General features: G+C 36.1%; 6 protein-coding genes across 11 annotated transcripts in view; 3 read left to right on the forward strand and 3 right to left on the reverse strand.

Annotated features, from left to right (window-relative positions):
• Positions 1–2,441, reverse strand: part of LOC143426134 (sex-regulated protein janus-A) — a 48,340-nt gene extending 45,899 nt beyond the window's left edge. Inside the window, exons 1-2 of the mRNA XM_076899333.1 lie at positions 2,330–2,441; positions 1,977–2,150 (exon numbers count right to left, since the gene is read on the reverse strand). Of these exons, the coding sequence (XP_076755448.1) occupies positions 1,977–2,150; positions 2,330–2,393 (238 nt within the window). The 5' untranslated portion in view covers positions 2,394–2,441. The remainder of the gene's footprint in view (positions 1–1,976; positions 2,151–2,329) is intronic.
• Positions 2,442–2,635: 194 nt separating this feature from the next.
• LOC143426393 (pseudouridylate synthase TRUB2, mitochondrial) lies at positions 2,636–3,929 on the forward strand. Its single transcript, XM_076899832.1, has 4 exons — positions 2,636–2,831; positions 2,912–3,320; positions 3,423–3,559; positions 3,637–3,929. The coding sequence occupies exons 1-4, from the start codon at positions 2,690–2,692 to the stop codon at positions 3,927–3,929; spliced, it is 981 nt and encodes a 326-aa protein (XP_076755947.1). The 5' UTR covers positions 2,636–2,689.
• A 107-nt stretch (positions 3,930–4,036) lies between these two features.
• Positions 4,037–14,292, reverse strand: Drosha (ribonuclease 3 drosha). Of its 2 annotated transcripts, XM_076899293.1 has the most exons (12): positions 14,199–14,292; positions 14,052–14,081; positions 7,752–8,690; positions 7,411–7,654; positions 7,146–7,337; positions 6,716–7,073; positions 6,219–6,636; positions 5,187–6,138; positions 4,912–5,121; positions 4,522–4,844; positions 4,295–4,440; positions 4,037–4,220 (listed from the first exon to the last, which is right to left on the reverse strand). In XM_076899293.1, exons 3-12 carry the CDS (start codon positions 8,669–8,671, stop codon positions 4,054–4,056), a joined length of 3,930 nt encoding a protein of 1,309 aa, XP_076755408.1. In that variant the 5' UTR covers positions 8,672–8,690; positions 14,052–14,081; positions 14,199–14,292; the 3' UTR covers positions 4,037–4,053. The 2 variants fall into 2 exon arrangements, with proteins under 2 accessions (XP_076755408.1, XP_076755409.1); XM_076899294.1 differs by lacking the exons at positions 14,052–14,081; positions 14,199–14,292 and adding an exon at positions 8,813–8,938.
• On the forward strand, positions 9,521–12,102 carry Rab9 (RAS oncogene family member Rab9). 3 transcript variants are annotated; one of them, XR_013102116.1, is made up of 4 exons: positions 9,521–10,719; positions 10,801–11,057; positions 11,140–11,617; positions 11,847–12,102. XR_013102116.1 is itself a non-coding variant. In XM_076899327.1 (3 exons), the coding sequence occupies exons 1-3, from the start codon at positions 10,285–10,287 to the stop codon at positions 11,156–11,158; spliced, it is 711 nt and encodes a 236-aa protein (XP_076755442.1). In that variant the 5' UTR covers positions 9,521–10,284; the 3' UTR covers positions 11,159–12,102. The 3 variants fall into 3 exon arrangements, 2 of the variants coding, with proteins under 2 accessions (XP_076755442.1, XP_076755443.1); XM_076899327.1 differs by having other exon boundaries at positions 11,140–12,102; XM_076899328.1 differs by lacking the exon at positions 11,140–11,617.
• On the reverse strand, positions 12,689–19,482 carry Ctr1a (Copper transporter 1A). 3 transcript variants are annotated; one of them, XM_076899326.1, is made up of 5 exons: positions 19,340–19,482; positions 14,494–14,745; positions 14,199–14,431; positions 14,052–14,081; positions 12,689–13,789 (listed from the first exon to the last, which is right to left on the reverse strand). In XM_076899326.1, exons 2-5 carry the CDS (start codon positions 14,743–14,745, stop codon positions 13,588–13,590), a joined length of 717 nt encoding a protein of 238 aa, XP_076755441.1. In that variant the 5' UTR covers positions 19,340–19,482; the 3' UTR covers positions 12,689–13,587. The 3 variants fall into 3 exon arrangements, with proteins under 3 accessions (XP_076755441.1, XP_076755440.1, XP_076755439.1); XM_076899325.1 differs by lacking the exon at positions 19,340–19,482 and adding an exon at positions 18,466–18,693; XM_076899324.1 differs by lacking the exon at positions 19,340–19,482 and adding an exon at positions 14,826–14,894.
• LOC143426136 (uncharacterized) lies at positions 19,011–19,986 on the forward strand. Its single transcript, XM_076899338.1, has 3 exons — positions 19,011–19,211; positions 19,303–19,362; positions 19,640–19,986. Exons 1-3 carry the CDS (start codon positions 19,086–19,088, stop codon positions 19,859–19,861), a joined length of 408 nt encoding a protein of 135 aa, XP_076755453.1. The 5' UTR covers positions 19,011–19,085; the 3' UTR covers positions 19,862–19,986.
• The last annotated feature ends 1,850 nt before the right edge of the window (positions 19,987–21,836 follow it).

Below are 21,836 nucleotides of genomic sequence, written 5' to 3' on the forward strand. Positions count from 1 at the left end.
TGTTATCTTCTTTTATCGATACTATGTGTATGGTAAATAAAATTCGTAAGAGCCGTATTCTTAACGAAACAAACGATGTGCGACAAATGTTACGTAATAATTTTCCGATCGGAACGATTCAGAGACGATTTTTTTTATCGAGAATACACTACGATTTGTGCAGTTCCTACTCGAGCTATACCTACGAATGAAAGTCGTACTGCCCTTTTGATTATGCGCAAACTGACATCGTATTCAACGACACATTGTAAAATCCATTCGAATCGATCACCAGCCATCAATCGACAAAAATCGAGAACCTCAAGTCTATTTTTTTAGGCGGAAAATGTCTTGTATAGTCGAGCTTCGTTCTTATTTATTATGAAATAAATGTTCTATGTTATCTGACGAAATAGTACAGAAGTCGTTGTACCTTATTAGGATAAGTTAAGTAATCGAAGGCATATTTTACGACAGCCGATGCCTGCATTGTGAACTTTATCGTACATGTATACACATACATACACATGAACACACTCACGCAATGTTTATGTAAAGCTGTACAGACTACCTTTATTATTGTAAATAGCAAATTTTATTTAAATATGACTGTATAAGAATATGCGCGTAAAATTCTTGCCTAAGAATATATAAAGAATGAAATAAAATTTTTTGTGTAAAGTTTTTACGCGACAATGAAAGCCCCCTTTCATTTCCGTATAAAAGACGCATCGTATAAAACTTATTCCACGGAGCAGAAAAGGTATTTCAGGTGAGACACTAATATTTTTTAATCCAAAAGATTGACAAACAATAGCTACCCAGACAACGGAGCAAATCACATAAAACTTCAAAAAACACCAGCGTATTACGGCACCCCCAGGTTCCGTAACGTCACAAGGCTATCACCAGGATTACACGCATTTAAATGCACCAGGACAGCTCGCGGTGCTGTTCCACTGCTTTCCAATGCCGTTCATTCTTTAATTTTGTATATTTCAGTAGTTTTATTGCAATTTACTTGATATTTGCCGCTTTAAAGGTAAGAGAGAGAAAGATATATAAGAAAGCTATAAGAGAGAGTGAGACGGATGCTACCCACCCTACTCGAGAACCCGTGGCGCCATCTCTGTAAAAAGTGCTCAAACTGGTCGTACAGCGTTATCGACAGCGAAGTGAACTACTGCTACGCTGGCGCCATCTCTGTGGAAAGTGCTGAAACTACTCGATAATTAGTTCCAGTATTCCGTCAAGAGATGGCGCCACCAGTCTTTCAGTAGTTCACTTCACTGTTGATAACGCTGAGCGACCAGTTTGAGCACTTTTTACAGAGATGGCGCCACGGGTTCTAGTGGAGGGTCCCCAGCATCTGTCTCACTCTTTCCTATAGCTTTCTTATATATCTCTCTCCCTCTTACCTCTAAAGCGGAAAATATAAAATAAATTACAATAAAACTATTGAAATATACATCTCGACAACACAACTTTGTCAAAATAAGGCACTGCGATGTCTCTTGCGCCGCGTGTGATTATATATTTATTATATATTGTGCAATTTTAATAGTAAAAGAGCTTTTAAACCTCTATTGTATATCATCATATTATAACAACTTAGAAAGAAATATATGGCTTTCAATGTTGACTAATAACCAAAATGTCTGTCAATACTCAATATGTTACACATCTGCTGAGATCTGACGGTTTTAATTTGTACGGAAACACAGTTCCTCCATTAACAAGCGTGATCCTATGCCACTGGTTAAAAAAATTCATGAATGAATATATGATAGGCGTGATATGCTAGTGATACTGTGGTGCTGCACCTCTTCATACACTGGTGCCCCAGAACGTGCTGTTACCATGTGCCATCACAACCATCAATGAGTACAGAAGTAGATGACTACGGAAGTGATGTCACGTGGCACAAATAACATCACAGTGCTCTTACCGTGACAATGTTGTGTTGTCAGGGTAAGGAGCACTTAATGCGTACTTACCATGCCACTGAGCTCTTGCATAACCCCTGACGATAGATTTGCTGACATTATTAGTTTCGTCTTGCACATTGATCAAGATATATTTAAATCTCCCATGACCATCGATATCCACATCAGGCACCTTATTCAACGATTCAGACATCGCGACGAACCGTTTATTGCTTGAGTGTACCGCTGAAAAAAATACACAATCACTTGCAACGTAACCTATCACTGAATGATATTAACTATATTCTATCAATACAAATCGCAGGATTAGAAAAATATTTGACAGCAATACGTTTAGATCGTTCCTCAAATATCACATCAGAATATCATTAAATAAATGTTGTTACGTAGTTTCCATGAATTACCTTTAAAAATAATACGCCGGGTGTTTAACGCTCCGATTCCAAAATTCTTCAAACTTACAGCCATGTATAAGAGTCAACGCCAGGTGTCCTCGTGATATTTAAAGGACTAAACAGAGACAGACACACAATCAGCTGTTCAACGAAGCACAACTCGCGTGTGTATATCTCGTAATAGACCGATACGTTTAAACTTTAAAAATAGAATATTAACATGAAACGAAAACCGAGAAACTGTGAAGTTTAATTCGTATATAAATATATACGAGCGTACACTTGTGTCGAACGTTTTTTAAATGTGTTTCATGAAGATTAATGATAAGAATCATCCTAACCATAACCTGACCGATAATACGATTCAGTATGTTAACAGAAACGGTGTCCAAATTTGTGGATGACGCCAGACTTGTATACAAGGCACTAAATGGTGTATTTCTTGTTTACAAACCACCACTCATGAACTATAATGCAATGAGAGAAACAATAATTAGAAATTTATGCAGAGGTTATAATATATGTGTTGTTCACGTTTCTCCAACAAACTGTATCAATGTACGAATTTGATAACGATTTAATAACTTTTAGATCTAAATGATATGAAAGTGCGGCCGCAGATGAAATACATAGGTATAGAAGGTCCAACAAACAAAGAAAGAAGAATTATTGTCCGAAACAGTTTCGCGGACCATCCATTAGTAGTAGGACCTCGTTATCAACCAAATGACTTTAGATTAGCAGCTACAAAAATTATGCAGCCAGATGTGTCCGGCGTTTTAGTTTGTGGGATCAATGACGGTAATAGATGGATACATCGAATAAGGGAATCTCAAGATTTAAGATTTTACAAAGTAAAAGGACAGCTAGGGCAAGCTACGGATAATTACTTTCATACTGGAAAAATAGTAGAGAAAGCTACTTATGCTCATGTAAGGCGTGGTCATATTGATAAGTTATGTAGCTCGATGCAATCCTCTCATCAAAGAAAAATGTTTGAGTATGTTGAGACTCTTAATATGTAGTTACAAGCAATCGAACGATGGCAAAATCTTGATAGAACTGAAAAAAAAATGTTTCTTTGATTTTTATGTGCTTGCAGGCTCTCTGGAGTGGATATTCAAAGTCAAGCTGCATATGAACTAGCTCTTAAAGGTCCAATTAGACCAGCAAATCGTAATATTCCTATGATATATACTATTAAATGCATAGACTTTTCGCCTCCAGAATTTACATTGGGTAAAAATGTATACTTTATCAAAGAAGTGCTAGGGAATGAATAGCAGTAAATAGATTGTATTTCTATTATTTTACAGAGATTGTTTGCACAAACGAATACGACATGTATCTGAAAAGTATAGTTCATGAACTAGGATTGCAACTTCGTAGTTGTGCTACTTGTACTCAGATACACTGTGCACAAGATGGTTTATTTAATATAAAGTATGCGTTGCTATCAAAGCATTGGACTTTAGAAGAAATTGTGAATTGCATGAAAATATGTCGACGTCTGATTGAACAAAATCCGGATATATTGCATCAAGAAGATCCTGAGTTAAAAGAACCTACTGGCGACACTAGAAATGTCCCTATTAGTAGCATTGAATAAATGTATTTGTTGTTATACTTGTAATACCATTTATTTTAACATTCTTGTTCAATATTTATTATATACATAGCCATTATTATAGTACCTGTGATACGTTTTTTATCAAAACAGATGCATTTCTATCTTATGCTTCGCTGCGACTCCTTTTAGATCGTTGAGTGGAATCAGAATCATCGTGCTTGTCCGTTGGTTTCATAGATCTTCCTCTTGTTTTATGTTTGTTTGGCCACTGTTGCATTTTCATGCTTTTCGCTATTACACGTTTTTGATGATCTAATTGCGGGAACAAATCTACAAAAGGAAATAGATAAAATAAAAATTATGCTTCCAAATTTTTCGCTCACAAAAAACATTTGATTTTATACCCTGAGATTTTTCCAAAGCTTCTTTCGCTGAATTCATCTCTGCTTCTTGAATACTATGACCTGATGCTTTCGCTAATCGTTTTCCTTGAAAGTATACGGCGACTGTATAAACTCTTGTATTTGTTGGTCCTTTACATTCAATTACTCTAGAAAAAATAAACAATTGCTTTATAGTAATCTACGCAAAATCATAATAATAACTATTACACAAATTATAACAAGCTTACTTGTACACGGGAATATCAGGTTCTCCACCATCCATTGTTCTTAGCGTCAAACAACATTGTTGTAATTTACTCTTCGGATCGTTCCAATCTTGATTCATGATGAAGTCCTGTAAACGTGGGAAGAAACATACATCACAGAATACACGACAATATTCTAAGCCTTTATCAACATAAAGAGCTCCTAAAAATGCTTCCAATAAATCTGCTCTGTCCTTTGTCTTCAACTCAGCCTTCGGATTACCATAAAGCGCATACTGCGTCATCCCTAAGTCGTCGCATACGACAGCTTGAGTTTTATTATTTACAAGTGAACTTCGTAATAGCTGTAAAAATATAAGAATATATTTCTTCATGTTCATGGAAATGATTGATTACGATGCTGAAACTTACGGATAAATGTCCTTCGTGATGCTCTGGGAAATATTTGTACAAATATTCAGAGACTATAAGTTGTAACACAGTGTCTCCCAAGAATTCTAAACGTTGATTAGAACCCAAAGTTAAATTTGTGTATCCTATACTGCGATCGGTAAATGCTCTAGCCAAAAGACGGATGTGTGTAAACTCAATACCAATGGATTCTTCGAACTTTGTTAATTTCTAGATATAAAATGAGAATGTTAACGTTACATTCGAGATGCAAGGTAATTTCTACGTGTGCTTACCTGTAATAGTTCGAAACTTGGTATCCATTGCCTGTCACCAGTCGGTTCCTGTTCTTGCAAAGGATGTTTCGGATAATTTACCCAAACTTTCCCAAGGTCTTCTTCATCTTTAAACAACGTTTCTCCGAAAACCCTATCGGCAACCTCTATACCTCCGTCGAGAAACAACGAACCCATCAAGGCCTCGAAACAATTCGCCATTGCGTGCCGCAGTTCTAAATCGTGGCAAAGATCACTACCGTGCGCGTAGAGCATGTATTCTTCCAAATTCAACTTTTTTGCTAAAACAGCGAGATGCTGATTCTGAACGATAGCCGCTCTATAAGTAGCTAAGCCGCCTTCCTCTAAATCGGGGAACATGTGAAACAAGTGAATCGACGTAAGAAACTCGACCACCGCGTCTCCTAAGAATTCCAATCTTTCATTGTGCGCTATTGAAGATTCCGTTTCGGTTCTTGCCCCGAATCTCGACATTATGTTAATTAATGTATTAATACCACGTTTACGAGTATTCATATAATGTATTCGACGATCACCATATTCAGGCTGTCTTATTCCGCAGTTGGTTAAAGAGTTCCGTGCATGATCCGGATTTGTACCAAAGTTTTCACGATAACTGGGATGCGTAAGTGCCAATTGAAGAAGGTACCTATTTTTAAATTCATAGCCTAATGTGCGCTCCAAATTGTCTAATGACTTATGAAATCGTAGATGACACACAAGTACTGGAATTAGCATAGCATGTTGTACTATATCGCACATTATTCCAGTCCTGTGAAATCCTTCGGAACTAACGTCCACGGTAACATCGCGTTTCATTTTGCTCTGGGTCCTCAATTCTTGAAGCTTATTTTCTTTCGCTTCTAACTTTCTCTTATCTTCGAACGATGGTTTTGGCATGTTTGCCAATAAATGACGAAATTTCACGTAATCTCTCCATGCTTTCTGATAGCTGAAGTAAATAAAAACAATCTTAATGAGCCTTACATTTCATCGAAAAAATAATTTTACAGTAAAGGAAGAATGATTTACTCTGCGTTTCCTGCGTAACTAAGCTGCGGTGGTCTGATTCCAAAATGTACAATTTCAGGATAAGCGATTATCCCAGATGGTTGATCAGTTTGATTCCTATCCAACTGATCTACGCGAACACTGCACGGTTTCTTCGCGGGATATGTAACGATCATACCCTTTACTTCGTCGGCAAAATTTTGCCATTTATACTGCGGCATATCTACCAACCTAGGTAGATCATCCGGATCTATCAACAACTTGCTGCTCTTTATTAAGTAATTTAAAACCTCGTTCATTGATAATATCTCCTGACCATTGTCGGCTAAATCACGCACGAATCTTGGCATAAAGTGGAATTGTCCACAACCGGATTTATTTTGTGCGGCTTGTAAATCGAAGTCTACGAGTTCTAAAATTTCCTTGAACAAATACGTTTCTGTAAAGAATAAATTGTTACAAATATGTAGTATATCCACGTATATAGAACGGTATATTAAATATCAAATTAAACTTACGAAAATAATCTAATTCTCGAATAGTGAAATTTTCCGGTAACTTTTCGTCGATATAAAGAATTGTATACTCTATGTTGAATCGTATCACTTTACAGGTTGGCAATTTTACAAGAGGGAAATGTGAAAGCATAGAAAATCCTTCGAATATAAATTCATGCTCATCGTGCTTAATAATTGTCGGCGTCTTAGTAAGAAAATTAGTTGGCGGACTGATTGTTATTCGATAATGATACAACTTGTCGGCATTATTCGAATTTACATCACACTTATTTATTGCACCTTCTCCGGCATATATCCCATGTCTAATACCAGATCTTCTCGATTTTGCACTACACCTACACAACGGCCCATCATTCATCTGTAATACCGAAAAATAATTTTCAAGACCGTTCACCCAAGCTTACTCAATCTTAAAACCAAAGATGCATACTTCTCCAGGATCATTAAACCACATTTCAGGATGTAATCTCTGGGGATGTTGCTTTTTCGCCATTAATTCTTCCATTGTCCTATCGTCTTCGTCCATCGAGCTATCACTATCGGAAGACGAACTACTGCATGCTTCAGATTTATGTCTACATAAACGAGCTCTAGTTTTTCTTGGAGGTGGCTCATATGGAGGCTTTAAAATGAAAAATATAATTTTTGTAAACCTGCAACATTTTTTATGGTATACCATTAAATAAAAATTATACCTGCAATGCTCTTGCACCTGCAGCTCTGTCCAGTAAAATTTTCTTGAATAATTCACACAATTCGTGCAATTTAAGTGTACCTCTCATTATTTTTGGATTACTTTCATCCCTAGTATAATACAAATCTGCTGGTGCAGTGCGTGTCCAAACTTTTCTCGCATTTTCCATAATACCTTCAGGTCCCATCGCAGAGAGTTCATCCATTTTACGTTCCATATCTTTGCTTGTTGCACAATAGTCTTGCCTACAAAATAAATATAATTAAAATATTTAGAATTCCAGAACATAGTCTAATTTATTTGTCCCAACTATTTCACGGATGTTTCAAAAATATATGTAACCTGTATTTTTCTAATAACAGTTCTCTCTCAGTTGGATCCCTTTTAGGAATAGAAGTACTATTGGGACTGGTAGTTCTAGACGAATAAGATTCTTGAGATCTTGATCTTTTCCTGCCTCTATAGTTCATATATGATCTCTGAGAACGCGACTGGGAATGTAAATTACTTTTTCTGTACAACGATCTCCTTTCTGAGTCTTCCTCACTGTGCATATGTTCTCTAGAAGTTGATCTAATTTTAAGATACTTTGAGTATCGATCTCTCTGAGAATCGTGTCTTGATCTATATGGCGATCTGCTCGATCTACACTCTCTTGATCTGCTCTCAGGGCTCCTGGAACGTTTCTTACTAAATGAATGACTATTAGAAGATTCTCTGTCCCTGTATCTCCATTCGGATCTTCTACTTTTCGGAGAGTCGTTATATTTTTTATACCCAGATTTGGTATTATCTTCTTGTGCTTTATTTGTCTCATACCAAGAAGCTTTACTATCTTGTGGTTTATTCCAATCAGAGGAATAGTTACTAGAATTCCATTCGGTACTATTATTACTATGATATCCATTTCTATCATCCCAAGTTGAGTTAAAGTTTCCTGGTACAGGTTGAGAATAATTGGATATCCCATAACTTTGATTGTTACACTGTAACTCTGTTTGATTCTGATAAGGAACGTCATGGTAAGAATTTGAAACTTCGGTTTGATAGCAATTTCCCATCGAATGATACGGCTGAACAAAATTGGCAGGCTTGTTCTCGGGCAAAGCAGGAACAGGCATGTTGTAAGACGGCGGTGGTTGTCTGAAATTTGGCGGTGGAAAATTTGGAGGTGGTACAGAATAATATCCCATGTTTTGTGGTTGAGAAACTCCAGAACCCCAAAAATAGGGCTGCCCGACGTTTGGTGGAAGGTTTGCCATTTCTAACGATATATCTCACCTGAAAAATAAATTATGCCTAATAAACGAACAATAATTTTTTATTGTTGACGAATAAAAAGTATCTTATCTAATATATGAGAGTTATATAGTATAATAATAAAGATGCAGACATGTTCTTACAATTTTCAATCTTTTTTAATGCAGGAGAATTTCGACATCGCACGTTCAATTATAGAGATTGATAAAGTGAAATATGAAAGATATTTCTCACATAATTCTTTCGAATTAATTTATATGAACTACGCATATATTAAAACTACATTTACCAGCTCTCACTACTATACCCGTACCAACTTGTACGGCAACTAACAGTAAATGTATGGCATTATACAAGCAAGAGTTCTTCGAGCCTTGTAACGCCACCTTCTGGTCGCGTGGTAAATATAATTTAAATTACGTATAGAAATAAACTCTACAAATGCTCGTAATAATGACTTATAGTTGTATTCGCTCAATGTTACATATTTTTGTTAATAACACTAACAAATGTTAGACTACAAAATTGTACGTTTCATAGTAGGAGGTTAGGATTAATGAAAGAATCAAAAGGGAGGGAGGAGTAGACTAATGTCTAAAAAGAATTACAATTTTAAAACATCTTTAGCACACGATACATATATCGAAATGATTCAAATGATATAGGTATGTATTGTGTGCAAGTATAATACCGTGTAAATATATACATATATCATACTCATATTTCGATGTTTCGTATAAATTATTATGATATATATATGGCTACATTATAGAAATTCTTTCATAAATGATTAATCGATCATTTTGTCTGTAATAAAAGACCGTTCGAGAAATATGGGGATTAATATTATTTATAATTTCTGGGTAGCCATATTCGACCTGTAACATCCAACATGGGCGTTTCTTTTGTCGTCTGCAAAGTGTCAAATGCTTTGCGTACAACAAAAATGTTGGAAGGCAGTGATACCTTTTAGCTGTTCATAAACGTTGAAGGGACGTTTATGTTTCTCACCATTGCCAGATGCTTTCGAGTGAGCGCACGATATATATTTATTCGGGAAAATCGGAATTTTACTCGGTGATGGCTATGATTCAGTACCAAAGGACATCTTTTCAAGGTATCGCGACTACATTCGAATAATTAAGTTATTAACCGAAGGAGACGAAAGTAGACGACCACTGTAAAATTGTAAATAACATTCTCGTCCGTCGAAGTAATATGAAACTAATTTAAATTGATGTTAAAATTCCTACGGTAAAATGAGAAGGTTATACTTTATCGGGAAATGAAAATTGCGATACTAAAGTGTTTTAAGTAATACTATTGTTTAACACACGAATTATACGAAGTTACGAGCCGTGAGTGAGAATATATTGTTATTAGAAAGTATATTTGATATAAGAAAAGTGGATTATTTAATATTCAGAATCAGCTGATTCCTACCATCGACAAGGAATCGCTAATACGATCGATGTTAAACGAGTGAAGAATTTAATTAACCGGTCTTGAAAACAGTGATATGTGAAAAACAGTAATATATATACATATACAGAAGTACATCATATTTTTGAACGTATTATTTCACGCTTATTCTGAGGAGATAATAAATTAAAAGATGTCAGGAAGCAATTCGACCACAGTAGGTACACTTAGAGGTAATAATTTACAAAATCGGAATTCTCAAAGATCAACACTTTTAAAAGTGGTGATTCTGGGTGACGGTGGTGTTGGCAAGTCTTGTCTTATGAACAGATTTGTGTCAAATCATTTTGACGAACATAGTTTCCACACAATTGGAGTAGAATTTTTAAATAAGGACATTGAAATTAACGGGGAGGCATATACGCTGCAAATATGGGATACAGCTGGACAAGAAAGATTTAAGACTCTTAGAACCCCATTTTACAGAGGTTCTGATATTTGCCTATTAACTTATGCTGTGGATGATAGAACAAGCTTTAAAAATTTAGCACTTTGGAGATCTGAATTTCTTTATTATGCCGATGTTCAAGAAGGATCATCATTTCCATTTATAGTAGTTGGAAATAAAGTAAGCAGAAGCTAATAATTGTAAAGGGAAGAAGCAGGGGATACACAACGTTAACAATACCAATGGAAATAATTTCTATAGGTAGACGTTCCGGATCCAGAGAAGCAAGTTTCTACGGAAGAAGCTCAAGCTTGGTGCGCGGAAAATGGAGATCCTCCGCTAGTAGAAACATCTGCAAAGGATGCAACCAACGTTGAGGCAGCTTTTGGTGCAGCTGTTGCTGCTTGGGCACAACTCGAAGCTAGGCTAGAAAGACCGTTAGTGGAAGATACCGTTGACCTTTCTAAGCAACAATCTCCTCATCGTTCGAGTTGTTGTATGCCTGTGTCTGGTGCTGAGTAGGTTACAGATATATATACAAGATATTTTAAATAATTTTTTATGTTTTCACAACATAATGCATGAAACATATTTGTCAAGACTCACAATCATGATCTAATTGAAGCGAGTGACAAGGAAGTAATTTTGTGATGCACACTGATATTCATGGAGTGGATACAAATTTTGTTTATACTTGAAAAAGAGTATACTATGTTGCAAATTGTACCAACACATGCAAGTGATGATCACTGTATTTAGGATATATAAGGACATATAAGGACATTACATTATATAAGCATACGGATTTTACTCTGTTTTTGTTGACCTGAGCAATGCTTATCTCTCTTTGAACAAATTGAACGTGATTTTTCAACACTAAGAACATAACCATTGGCAACATGATTATAAGAAAAGTTTGAATACATGATTATGTACTGAATTGATGCAAAGGATAGAAATATTTTTAGAATCATCATTGTTAGTGACAATTTTGCTCGTAACATACTTTTTCTTCTAGGTCTAACAAAATTATTTGAAGAGATTTCTTGCCTGTCTGCAATATTTTCTTCGTAATGAGGTGAATTTTAATGCTAAAAGTAGTTTTTTCTGTATTACGTTCGTTTCTTTAATGACATTGACTGTTTTTTTTTCTGTTGCCAATGAACATATTTATATATTCTTTTATAAACTGGAATTATATCTAATTTTATTGGTTTTTACAAATATTTTTCAGTTTCATTAAGCTAAGAATATTAAAATTATATATTTACGGAGAAAAAATAATATTTTATGGTTGATATTTCCAGAATACAACTGTAAAGTGTAAGGTCAAATTGAACGTCCTACTTGTATCACGCTTTGTGCAGCTCGCGAGCTACAGACAGTATTTTAAGTGTTTCGTACACCATTGGCTTGTGATAAAATAATAATAGTAATAATCATTTTCATCAACTGCTTTATACATAAGGAATATAGATATAAAATGTAATTTAGCTTTGTAATCTAAATTTGCCTTATATTTGCAGCACAAACTAAGGGCAGCGGCGGTAATGTATATTTATCGCGGAATCTTCCGATTCATCTTTACACAAACATATATATACATGTATATGTATGTACATATATGATTTTGAAATATCTACACTATAAAACATACTCTGCTGCTCTTAGAATGCCCTGCAGTCGGTGTTTAAAGATTTTTCCTACAAAATGAATATAGTATTATATAAACAGGTCAAATAAAGCTTTTTGTACAACCTTGTACGTATGAAACGTATGAACGCATTTCTAAAGCACTGTAACTTACTTAAAAGCTACTTAACACTTTAGTAATGCTTTGCATACAAGATAATAAATAGTATATATAATATTATTGTAACTTAAAAAATATTTTCAACAACAAAGCTCGCATTAATTATAAATGTGACATGCATGTTGGTGCTTTTTGTATAGCTACATGTGGAATATATATGAATTTCTGGCATCCTATTCAATAATCTGTTGGTTCTGGTGCAAACTACATATAAAATTTAATCATATCAAAATGGGAACGTCTCATCGAACATCTTGTATAATACATACAAGTATTAGTTGAATAATGTTTCACAAGGTTAATCTTACATGAGTTTCATTAATAATTATATAAAAATCATCTCTGTACAATGTGTACGTTCAATTTATTGTACAATACTTTATTTATTATTTCATATTTGTCGAAATAACAATCAAGCTTTTTGTTGTATGTCCTTACATATTAATTTGTATTTACACTTTATAAATTTTATTATCTTGAAAATCGATTTTGCAACAAACACAAAAAAATAAAGGTACTTTATGCTTGTTTAAAAATGATAAAAATATATTGTTAAAGTGTTCTTCTTATATTTCATGTGATCTTTCTTTTTTCATATTTTACAAATAATAGCTTCTAGATTAATTCTTAATGATACAATTCATTGAATATAACATTACTGATGTTATATGTGTTACAACAGTACATCATCATGTATGCAATGCTTAAGACCATACTGCACACTTCTTTTCAAACATTGGAGTCGATTATGGACTAAATATTTATAAAACATTACGCTAAAAAAAATTAAAGGAACTATGATGAAAGTTTGGAGAAAAGTGTGCACGCAACTTACGATACTTTTCTCGTTTATAAAGTTCTTAATGATATTTACAAATTAAGTCTGCTATAGTTATCCAAATCAAAGATTGAACCTCCCAGTATTTTTATATGAAAAAAATTTCCTTTCTGTAGATATTTTTTATTCGAAAGTAATAAAACCATATTATATTTCGCAACGAGCAACTGGGAATTCCATTCTATATGCATAAAATAATTATGCATAAGAATAAATTTTAAAGTCAAAATATTTTCTTTATATATACTTCTGTAAATTTAAATTTCGGATAATTATATTTTCATGTCTACCATATATAATTATTTCGAAGTTCCTTTGATCAGAACAAACTTTTTCGGCAATGTACACTTATGTACATTATTGTCGTAAAAACACAATGTATTGTAAAATATATAAACTAATGACAATGTTCTGTAACATCCACAATGACAGATTTTTTCCATCCGAATAAAAAGTAACCGATTGCTGCACCAAACACTACAGCAAAACATAACCAGACATTGTAAGTCATGAAGATCAGCATAAGGAAATACGACAGCACGATTTGCACAATGTGTAAGAACGTTTGAAATGTATGCATCCATGACAACATTGTGGGCCTGCACAAATTTATAGGAAATGGATTAATTGTAAATTGTAAAAGAAAAGTAATATTTATTACCATTAAACTATCATGCTAGAGCAACATGTAAACACGGAATTGGATGAAATTGCAATCGAGCAGCACGAGAAAATGTGGCTAATGAGAATAGAAGTGCAAAAATGGAATTTTAAAAATGCAAATTGATAGTAAAACAAGTTCGAAACAAAAAAAAAGAAAAAGATACACCAAACCAAGAAACTCATTCCTCGTTTACTTACGGCTGTTTGTGAATTACTTCGCCAACCATACTAAAAAAAAAATTCCAATTGGACAATCAATAGCAATTCCTTGTGCATTTAAAGTATAAACTAGTCGCAAATTCATAAACTATACTATACTACACGCGTAAAATATGTGAAACTTACTGCACGACTCTGTTATCCTCTGTTATGACATTCTTTTCTTGAGGCATCGTGACGCTTCCATATTGAAGGGAATTGTACATTTTCCAAAACAAATATTCTCGATAATACTTCAAGCCCTCATAAAGCGCAGCCATAATCATGATCCCGATCATCGATCCTATTAAACCGCTGACCGATGTGACTTTCCACGATGCGAACAACACGTTTTCACAGTATCCTCCATGGAATACCATCTGAAAATTACGATTATTCTTTTATAATGAGCACAAAAGTTTTACTTGTGAATGATACATACCGACATACCGTGCATCCCCATGTTAGCACAGGCGTTCTCGGAGGAAGCCATAGAGTGACCAGAGTGGTCCATACCACTATGATCCATGCCACTATGATCCATGCTACTATGATCCATGCCACTATGATCCATCGAGCTGGGCATGGTCGCGTGCATATTCGAATGGTCCATATCATGGTGGGATGCATGAGCGTCGTGAGCTCCGTGCCCACCTGACATATTCATCATATGTGCCATATGATCGTGAGACATCTATAAAACGGGAACAGAATTTTTGTTCATATTTATTTCGATCGAGTGACGCTGCGTTCGGCAGCTACAATGAAAAGTACCAATTTTCCAAACGCTTTCCAAAGTCCCAACATTTAACTTCACGAATGTATAACTTCGAAAAGAAAACTAAGCACCGTTACGATGGAAAGCAAGTAATTGTTTCTACGTCACATAATAACTACTTTTCCCGTATTAAAAGGAAACCACTGTCGTTAAAGGCAATAATCATTTTTCTTATTCTTAACTCGAGAAGGTGACATATCGTTCGCACAGAGGTCGAAGCGATTATTATTGACTGTCGGAGCCAGGTGACTCTTGAATTCTACAAGCCCATCTATCTACATGTACATGTATAATATGCGACTACTACAAACGTCTGTCAACTATCATTGGCGCGGTAAGAATTCGGTTGGAGAACGGTGTTGGACCCGCTGCGGTTTTAAGTGCGATAAAAAGCGAATAGCGTGTCAAATTTTTAACGGTAAACGTTCTTTTCCTTTATCATCATGAAAGTGTTCGAAAGGTGGGATAAACTGCTACGTGTAAAGGTACACCTGTTGCTCGAACGCTCGCTTCGTTCATTTTCCAAGCAGAACATTTGTAGCGTATACGCGGTGAAATCGATACACATAAGACGGTAAATCCGATATTAGCTGCAATTAAACCGTAACTGTGCGTAAGAGTGACGAAATATCAAGGCCTCGTATCTACAATAGTCTTCGAGTATCGCTAGGTATAGATTTGAAAAACCAAGAAAACGCAATATGATAATGCTAAAGTCATTTATTCAGGTACCTATCGCATCGAGTTGATAAATGTTGAAACAATAACTTCAGTGATATTTACGTTGGCCATTATATAAACCTAATTTTCTATTATGTTCCAGTCACTTAACTTACTACATAAATTTTTTCTGACTAACAGATATTTGCACCGACAACACCCGCGAAGGGTTAAAATAACATTATTCTTGCCAAAGACGCAGCGTTAGGTAATCAACCGATGAAATCGAGAAAAAAAAGGCTGTTACCGCGTTCGATCGTGAACTTTTTGATCGATCAGCGGCGAATTTTTCTTAATTAATACCGTGATCTTCGTAAAATCATCCGTTCCCCTTCGGCAGTCTGCCAGGCTAGCCGTGAACAAATTTGGAACAGAAGTAGAAGAAGAAACGAGTTCATGACTGGCAATCGTGCAGCGCGAACAAAGGGACGGGATAAAAACCGAAGTCGGGCGTACTTTCTAAAGCGGATTTCTTTGAGACAGTTTCAATGGTTCAACGTAGAACAGCTAACATTCCGTTCTAGGTGGCTGTGCATCGTGATCACAAGATTTAGTGGTAACCATAACGTTCTTTATCTCAAACTAAAAACCGCTAATAAAGTAAGTTTAAAGTTTAATTGCAGCCTCCTAAGTAGAAAATTTCGTATTAGAATTGTTGTCTCTGGCTAAGACCCTTCGTATAATAAAAGTTTCAGTACAATTATTTGGATAAAGTTTCCATGTTTACAAAATAGACTGTACATATTAAAAAAGATATCTGTATTTAACAACACTGATACGAATAACTTCTACGAGCGATGCGAATTGTAGAGATAAAAATAGGCATAGAATCTGTGGATTTATCGCTGCAGGTGTGGTAATGAATTGATGACTAACTACGGGACTATACACTTCGTGAAATTGCAGTAGCACGCATGAAGCACAAACAGCTTGAAACGTGATGCTGCGGGGAGTGTATACCTCCTGTTGCAAAATTCGATATGCTTTGCACTGAAAGCGATAATCCACGAAAACGCGTTACGATTCGTTATTCTAAAATCTAAATCGACCATACACTCATTTATTTCCGCTAAACAATATTTTATACGTGAGTAGTCAGGTTTGGTCGAATGACGAATATTACATACATAAATCCCCAAAGTAAATTGGTTATATAAGAAAATGCATTATTACACGATTCTCTCTTGCTTTAGAACATTACCGTAAAGATAAGTCGTACTATTTATGTATCGATGATATAAATCATTCATTTATTATATTAGTAGGGAGTTCTTTGTCATAGTCTGGCATTTGTTAATAAATACATTAGTAAAGCAAATATTGTTTGAGAGTCGACAATAGAGTACAGAAAATAAAACAATGTAAAGCAAGGAAAAAATGATTTTACATTGAGAATTACGACGCTAATTTTCTCGATACCTGTTTACCTTCGTTATATTTGTATATTTTGTATACCTTATTATTTTATCAATCGTCTAAGGCTAAACTTATCTATCCACTTTTAAATAAATATGTACATAGAGTGTAGCGAAATGTCTACAAACAGACTTTACAAGTTTTATTGATAAAAATGCATTCAGCGTATCTTTTGTACGTGGATTTACGCGGTAACGGGGATTTTGTTTAGTGCACTTACAAGATACGTAATATCTCAGTTAACTATACCTTAAACTTCGTTATATCCTTGAATAAGTTAGCCAAGCGCGCTTATCTTTGTCTCTGTCTGTAGTAGGAAAAAAACGGAAATTCCGTATTGCTAAAAGTAATACTATTGGTCATATTATCGGGAACAGATTTGAGTTCTCTTTATTTTTGCTGGGAATGCCGTGATAAAATGACACACTATTAGTCGACGTTAATTTCGCCGCAGAAACCACGTGCGGTCGAATTAGAGATAAGGATGGGCAATGACGTTGTAAACAGGAAGTCCATTAAAAAAATAAAATAAGAAAAACAATTTGTGAATGTAATTTTTACCGAGGCAATGTATTGTTCACTATACGATGCTCCGTCGGAATTCTTATATTGAAATACCAAGATTCCAATGGAGAGATATGCATTATAATTTTCCCGGAATAGGGTGTTTCGATTATCGATTAATTCCGCCACAAGCGGAGCTGAGGCACATTGGTTCGATAGAGACACGAAGGAAGCAAAAGATTTTCAACGACATCGTAATGTTTTATAAGGTTATTCACTCGAATATATTGCTTCAACTATGTTCTACATTTGAATATCGCGCTTCGCATAGGAGTGCAGTAGTTAATGCAAAATTGAAGGGAAGTGGGACCCCACAATATTGGTTTCAATTGGATCGATGACACTTAATTGCGATTAGCTAACGCACGCCACTTCGATGCAAAGATTTTTGAACGAAAATTATATAGTTCAGGCAATAACGATTGACTGCTTTATTATCTTATCAAGTGAAATGTTTATACTCTGAAAATAAATTAGGTGAAATGCAAGTTGCACGAATGAGAATGTTCTCAGAGAGACTGGACGATTTCACGTTACATTCACTTTTTATCTGTCCGAATTATCACTTTACCGTACGAGCGTAACATATGTACGTCGTTTATATAAACTTTAAAAAAAAGAAATTGAGAAATACTTTTAGTTTTCGATAGAAAGCTAGAAAAAAGAAGTGGAAAGAGAGAAATCAACTGGAAACTTTGGAAAGCGTTCAAAAATTACATCAACAAGAATGTTTAATTAAGTGATACTTTCTTTCTCACATAGTTGTCAACGAAAATTGTTTATATTAATTTATACCGTGCGATTAAAAAACGGTCACGCGTATAAAAAGACAACTTTTTAGCGAAATAGAATTGGGAAAAGGACCATACTGTTTTATATTAATTACATTTAAGGTTGTCCCAGTTTGACATGTTATTAGTGAACCCTTCAACGTACCTTTGTTTAATGGCCGAGGTTATGTCACACAAAATACTTTTTTTCTGTGAAAATATTTGACCGTAATTAGAATCAGACAGACAGACACTTTCGCAGATTTCTCTGCGTTAACTTTTGAGCAACCTCTCAGAGATCCATGAATAAACTGCACACAACTTTCACGGTTTCCTCCATCGCCGTAGATGTAGCGTAACGAAGACTCTGCGTAATGGTTTTCCGCGGGTAAACACGTGACATTAGAAAGGAGACGATATAATTTTCGTTCTACAGATGGCGCAGTAAGAAGTGCGCGCCATGCGTGTCCTATGTTTCAAATATACGTATGTTCCTAAGAAAAATGTACGGTGTTAAAACGAACTGCAATTAATGAATATTAGATAAACAGTAGAGAAACTGGGATATTCAGGGTATAGAACTGATTATCGTTGCATCGCTACGCGAACGAATATATTATTTGGCAAAGTGTCGAAGAGCATTTGAATAGAAATGGGAAAGCGCCATAATTCAGGCGCATGGCTACTGTGTACGAATTCTGCGCACGCGTAAATGATTTGTGTATTTGTATCAATTTGACAGGGCAAACATTTGGATACGCGATTAAAAGTACTCTACATTTTATCATGTCGATTATGCCATTATGGCCCAACTTACAACCCAGAGCAACGGATCCTCTGTGGTTTAACGCTGATAGACCTTGCGACGATGAGAGCGAGGTAGCTGCACTCGAAGCAGAACATCAAGCGTGGGTAAGTACACAACGTCCAAGTTGCCAGGCTACATTATAAATATGAAATTATTCGTTTATTAATTAGCCGTGTCTTTTCCATTTTATTTCAGAGAGAACACGTTCGAGTACAAGGATACGATCACATACCAATTGGAAAAACAGTCAGCGACGTAAGTTAACCTCACTTTTCTTCTTACTGAATGCAGCACAATTTATTCCATCACTTAATGTTTTTATGAACATTTAACTTTTGCAATCCTGAATGTCATTTTACATGTATATCGAAATTCTTAAATTGTATAATATATGCGATTATTAACTCCTCCCATGTAACATCATTACCGACTGGACAATAAAACGCGATAAATTAGTTCCCTATATTAAGTTTTTATTAACTGACGTCAAAATAGAGAATATTATACGTGATATGACTGTAATTATGTACAGTTCAGAGGATCGGAAGAAGAAGAGGAGGAGGAAGAGGAAGAAGAGGGTGAAGGAGAAGAAGAGGAGGAATCGGATACCCATGAGGACGAGGAAGAAGAATTAGATGAAATTGATATGGAAGTGAGCTACTCCCATCAACAGCACACGTCCAGTCCAACCGATACAGTGACAGATCCAGTGTCCATCAGAATGGTCACCACACGTACTGGTCATTATACTTAATTAAAAATACTGTAGCCTTTGTTCAACTTTAAATCGCATCTTGTTTTCCCGCTCATAAACATTACGCGCCCTGTCTTTGCCTCATAAGGATTGGCAACGGAAGAACATAAACCACTTTTTATTTACATATAACTGGTAAATTAAGACCGTTTAAAAATGAATAAAGGATCGTGAGCTTTTTTCGCATACGAAATAATACAATATCATAATCCTTAAATACCATCGCGCGAGGCCGAAACGCGATAAACTTAGCTATTCCTTCCATAAAGACGTATCATTATTATGAATAGTCAGCGTTTTGGAATCACCGCTTGTTAGGTCAAGAACCTCCCGACCATCCGAACAACGCAAATCGTGCAAAATCGGTAAAACGAACGAGAAGAATAAAAGAAAAAAAGAAAGCGTACGATATCTCTTTAAATAAATTTTTATCCGAACATCACTCGGTATGATCTTAGGTACATATCGACTTTTGAAATTAAAATAGAACCGCTGAAAATGTTGAGCGACGAATAAATTGAATCCGAGTTCGTCCCTATCATAATGTCTATATCAGGGTATAAAATTTTTTTCGAACTACGATCCGTGGCTCTCGTCGAAAGCGATCGAACAGAAGGGCTTGCCCCCTGTCCCTTTCTCTCGCGAGCGTGTTCCATCTTTCTCTTTGGAGAACGGGGCAGCGAGTCGGTACCCCGCCTCGCTCGTAAAGGGCCGTGGAACCGCATCATGCTCGACCGGGACACTCTCTGTACACTCCGTATACCTACCTATACTAGGTGTAAGTACACGCGAGAATGTATTATATATACCTATATACACCGCGCCGGCTCTCTCGGCGTGTAACTGAAGTAAAGCCAGGTTGGTGCCCCCGCTAGGGTGAACGAACGGGTACGCTCAGGCAAAAGCGAACCCGTGTGCCTCCTCCACCTCCTCTTTCTCTTTCTCCGCCACCTCCTCCTCTAGCAACGACCTCCATCTCCTCCTCCAGTCGAAGATCTTCGCCTCTGATGTCACACACAGTGGTGGAATTGCAAATTTTCTTCTTTTTCGTCGAATGTATATACACCGGTCCGTTAGAGAACCGAGCGGGAACGCGCGCGCGAGACTGGCCAAAAAATTTTAATCGAACGCACAGAGCACAGAGTACAGAGTTCTCTCTCTCCCTTCTCCCTCTACCTCTCTCTCCTTTTTTCTCTCTCGTACACGGCGACTTCGAAGTAACCGCGAGGAGAAGAGTAAATCGTTTTCGCGATTTCACGCGCACCCGGTGTCCACGGCGCGGCGTTGCTGCCGCCGCAGTTCTCTGCGAACACGAGGAATATTTAATAACGAGCAACGCTTAAAAGGGAGTAGCAAAGATTTGCAATTTTATTCGAGCAATTGAATCGCTTCAAGGTTAATTTAACTACACACATCGCGAGCGCGCGGGCGAACGAGCGTTTCCATCTCGCGCTTAGTATTGCGCGCATAAATCTCGGGATTTATGAATCGCGAGTTTCGTAGATGGTAATACCCTTTGGATTTATGAATTAATACCGGTCATATTAGACGCATAAATCTTAACGTTCAGGTAGATGGAATCGTCTATGGAGATTATCCCACCGCTTCGGTGATTCTGTTGCGGCACATCCGCAGATTGCCGCTATCAATCTTTATCGTTTCCAACCTGGACAGGGAGAGAAAAAAAGCGGAAGATCTCGTTCATTTGTATCGCGGACGTCTGCTCGTGTACGAATTTTAAAAGGCTGCGCCGCAGTATTGATCCCGGAGATCCTCCGCTCGCGTAACATCGATCCTCCCTTATCCAACTGTGCGACCGTACATTCGATGAATATGTATATTTGCAGCAACCGATCGACCCAATACGATAACGATCTTGCTGCAATGAAAAAAAAAATCTAATCTCCATGTCCCCGACTTTATCGACCGATAACGCAACCTTCGAAATCGACGGAGCCTTATCGGATTTAATTGA

This window comes from Xylocopa sonorina, chromosome 8, assembly GCF_050948175.1.
Source record: "Xylocopa sonorina isolate GNS202 chromosome 8, iyXylSono1_principal, whole genome shotgun sequence".
Taxonomy (NCBI): domain Eukaryota; kingdom Metazoa; phylum Arthropoda; class Insecta; order Hymenoptera; family Apidae; genus Xylocopa; species Xylocopa sonorina.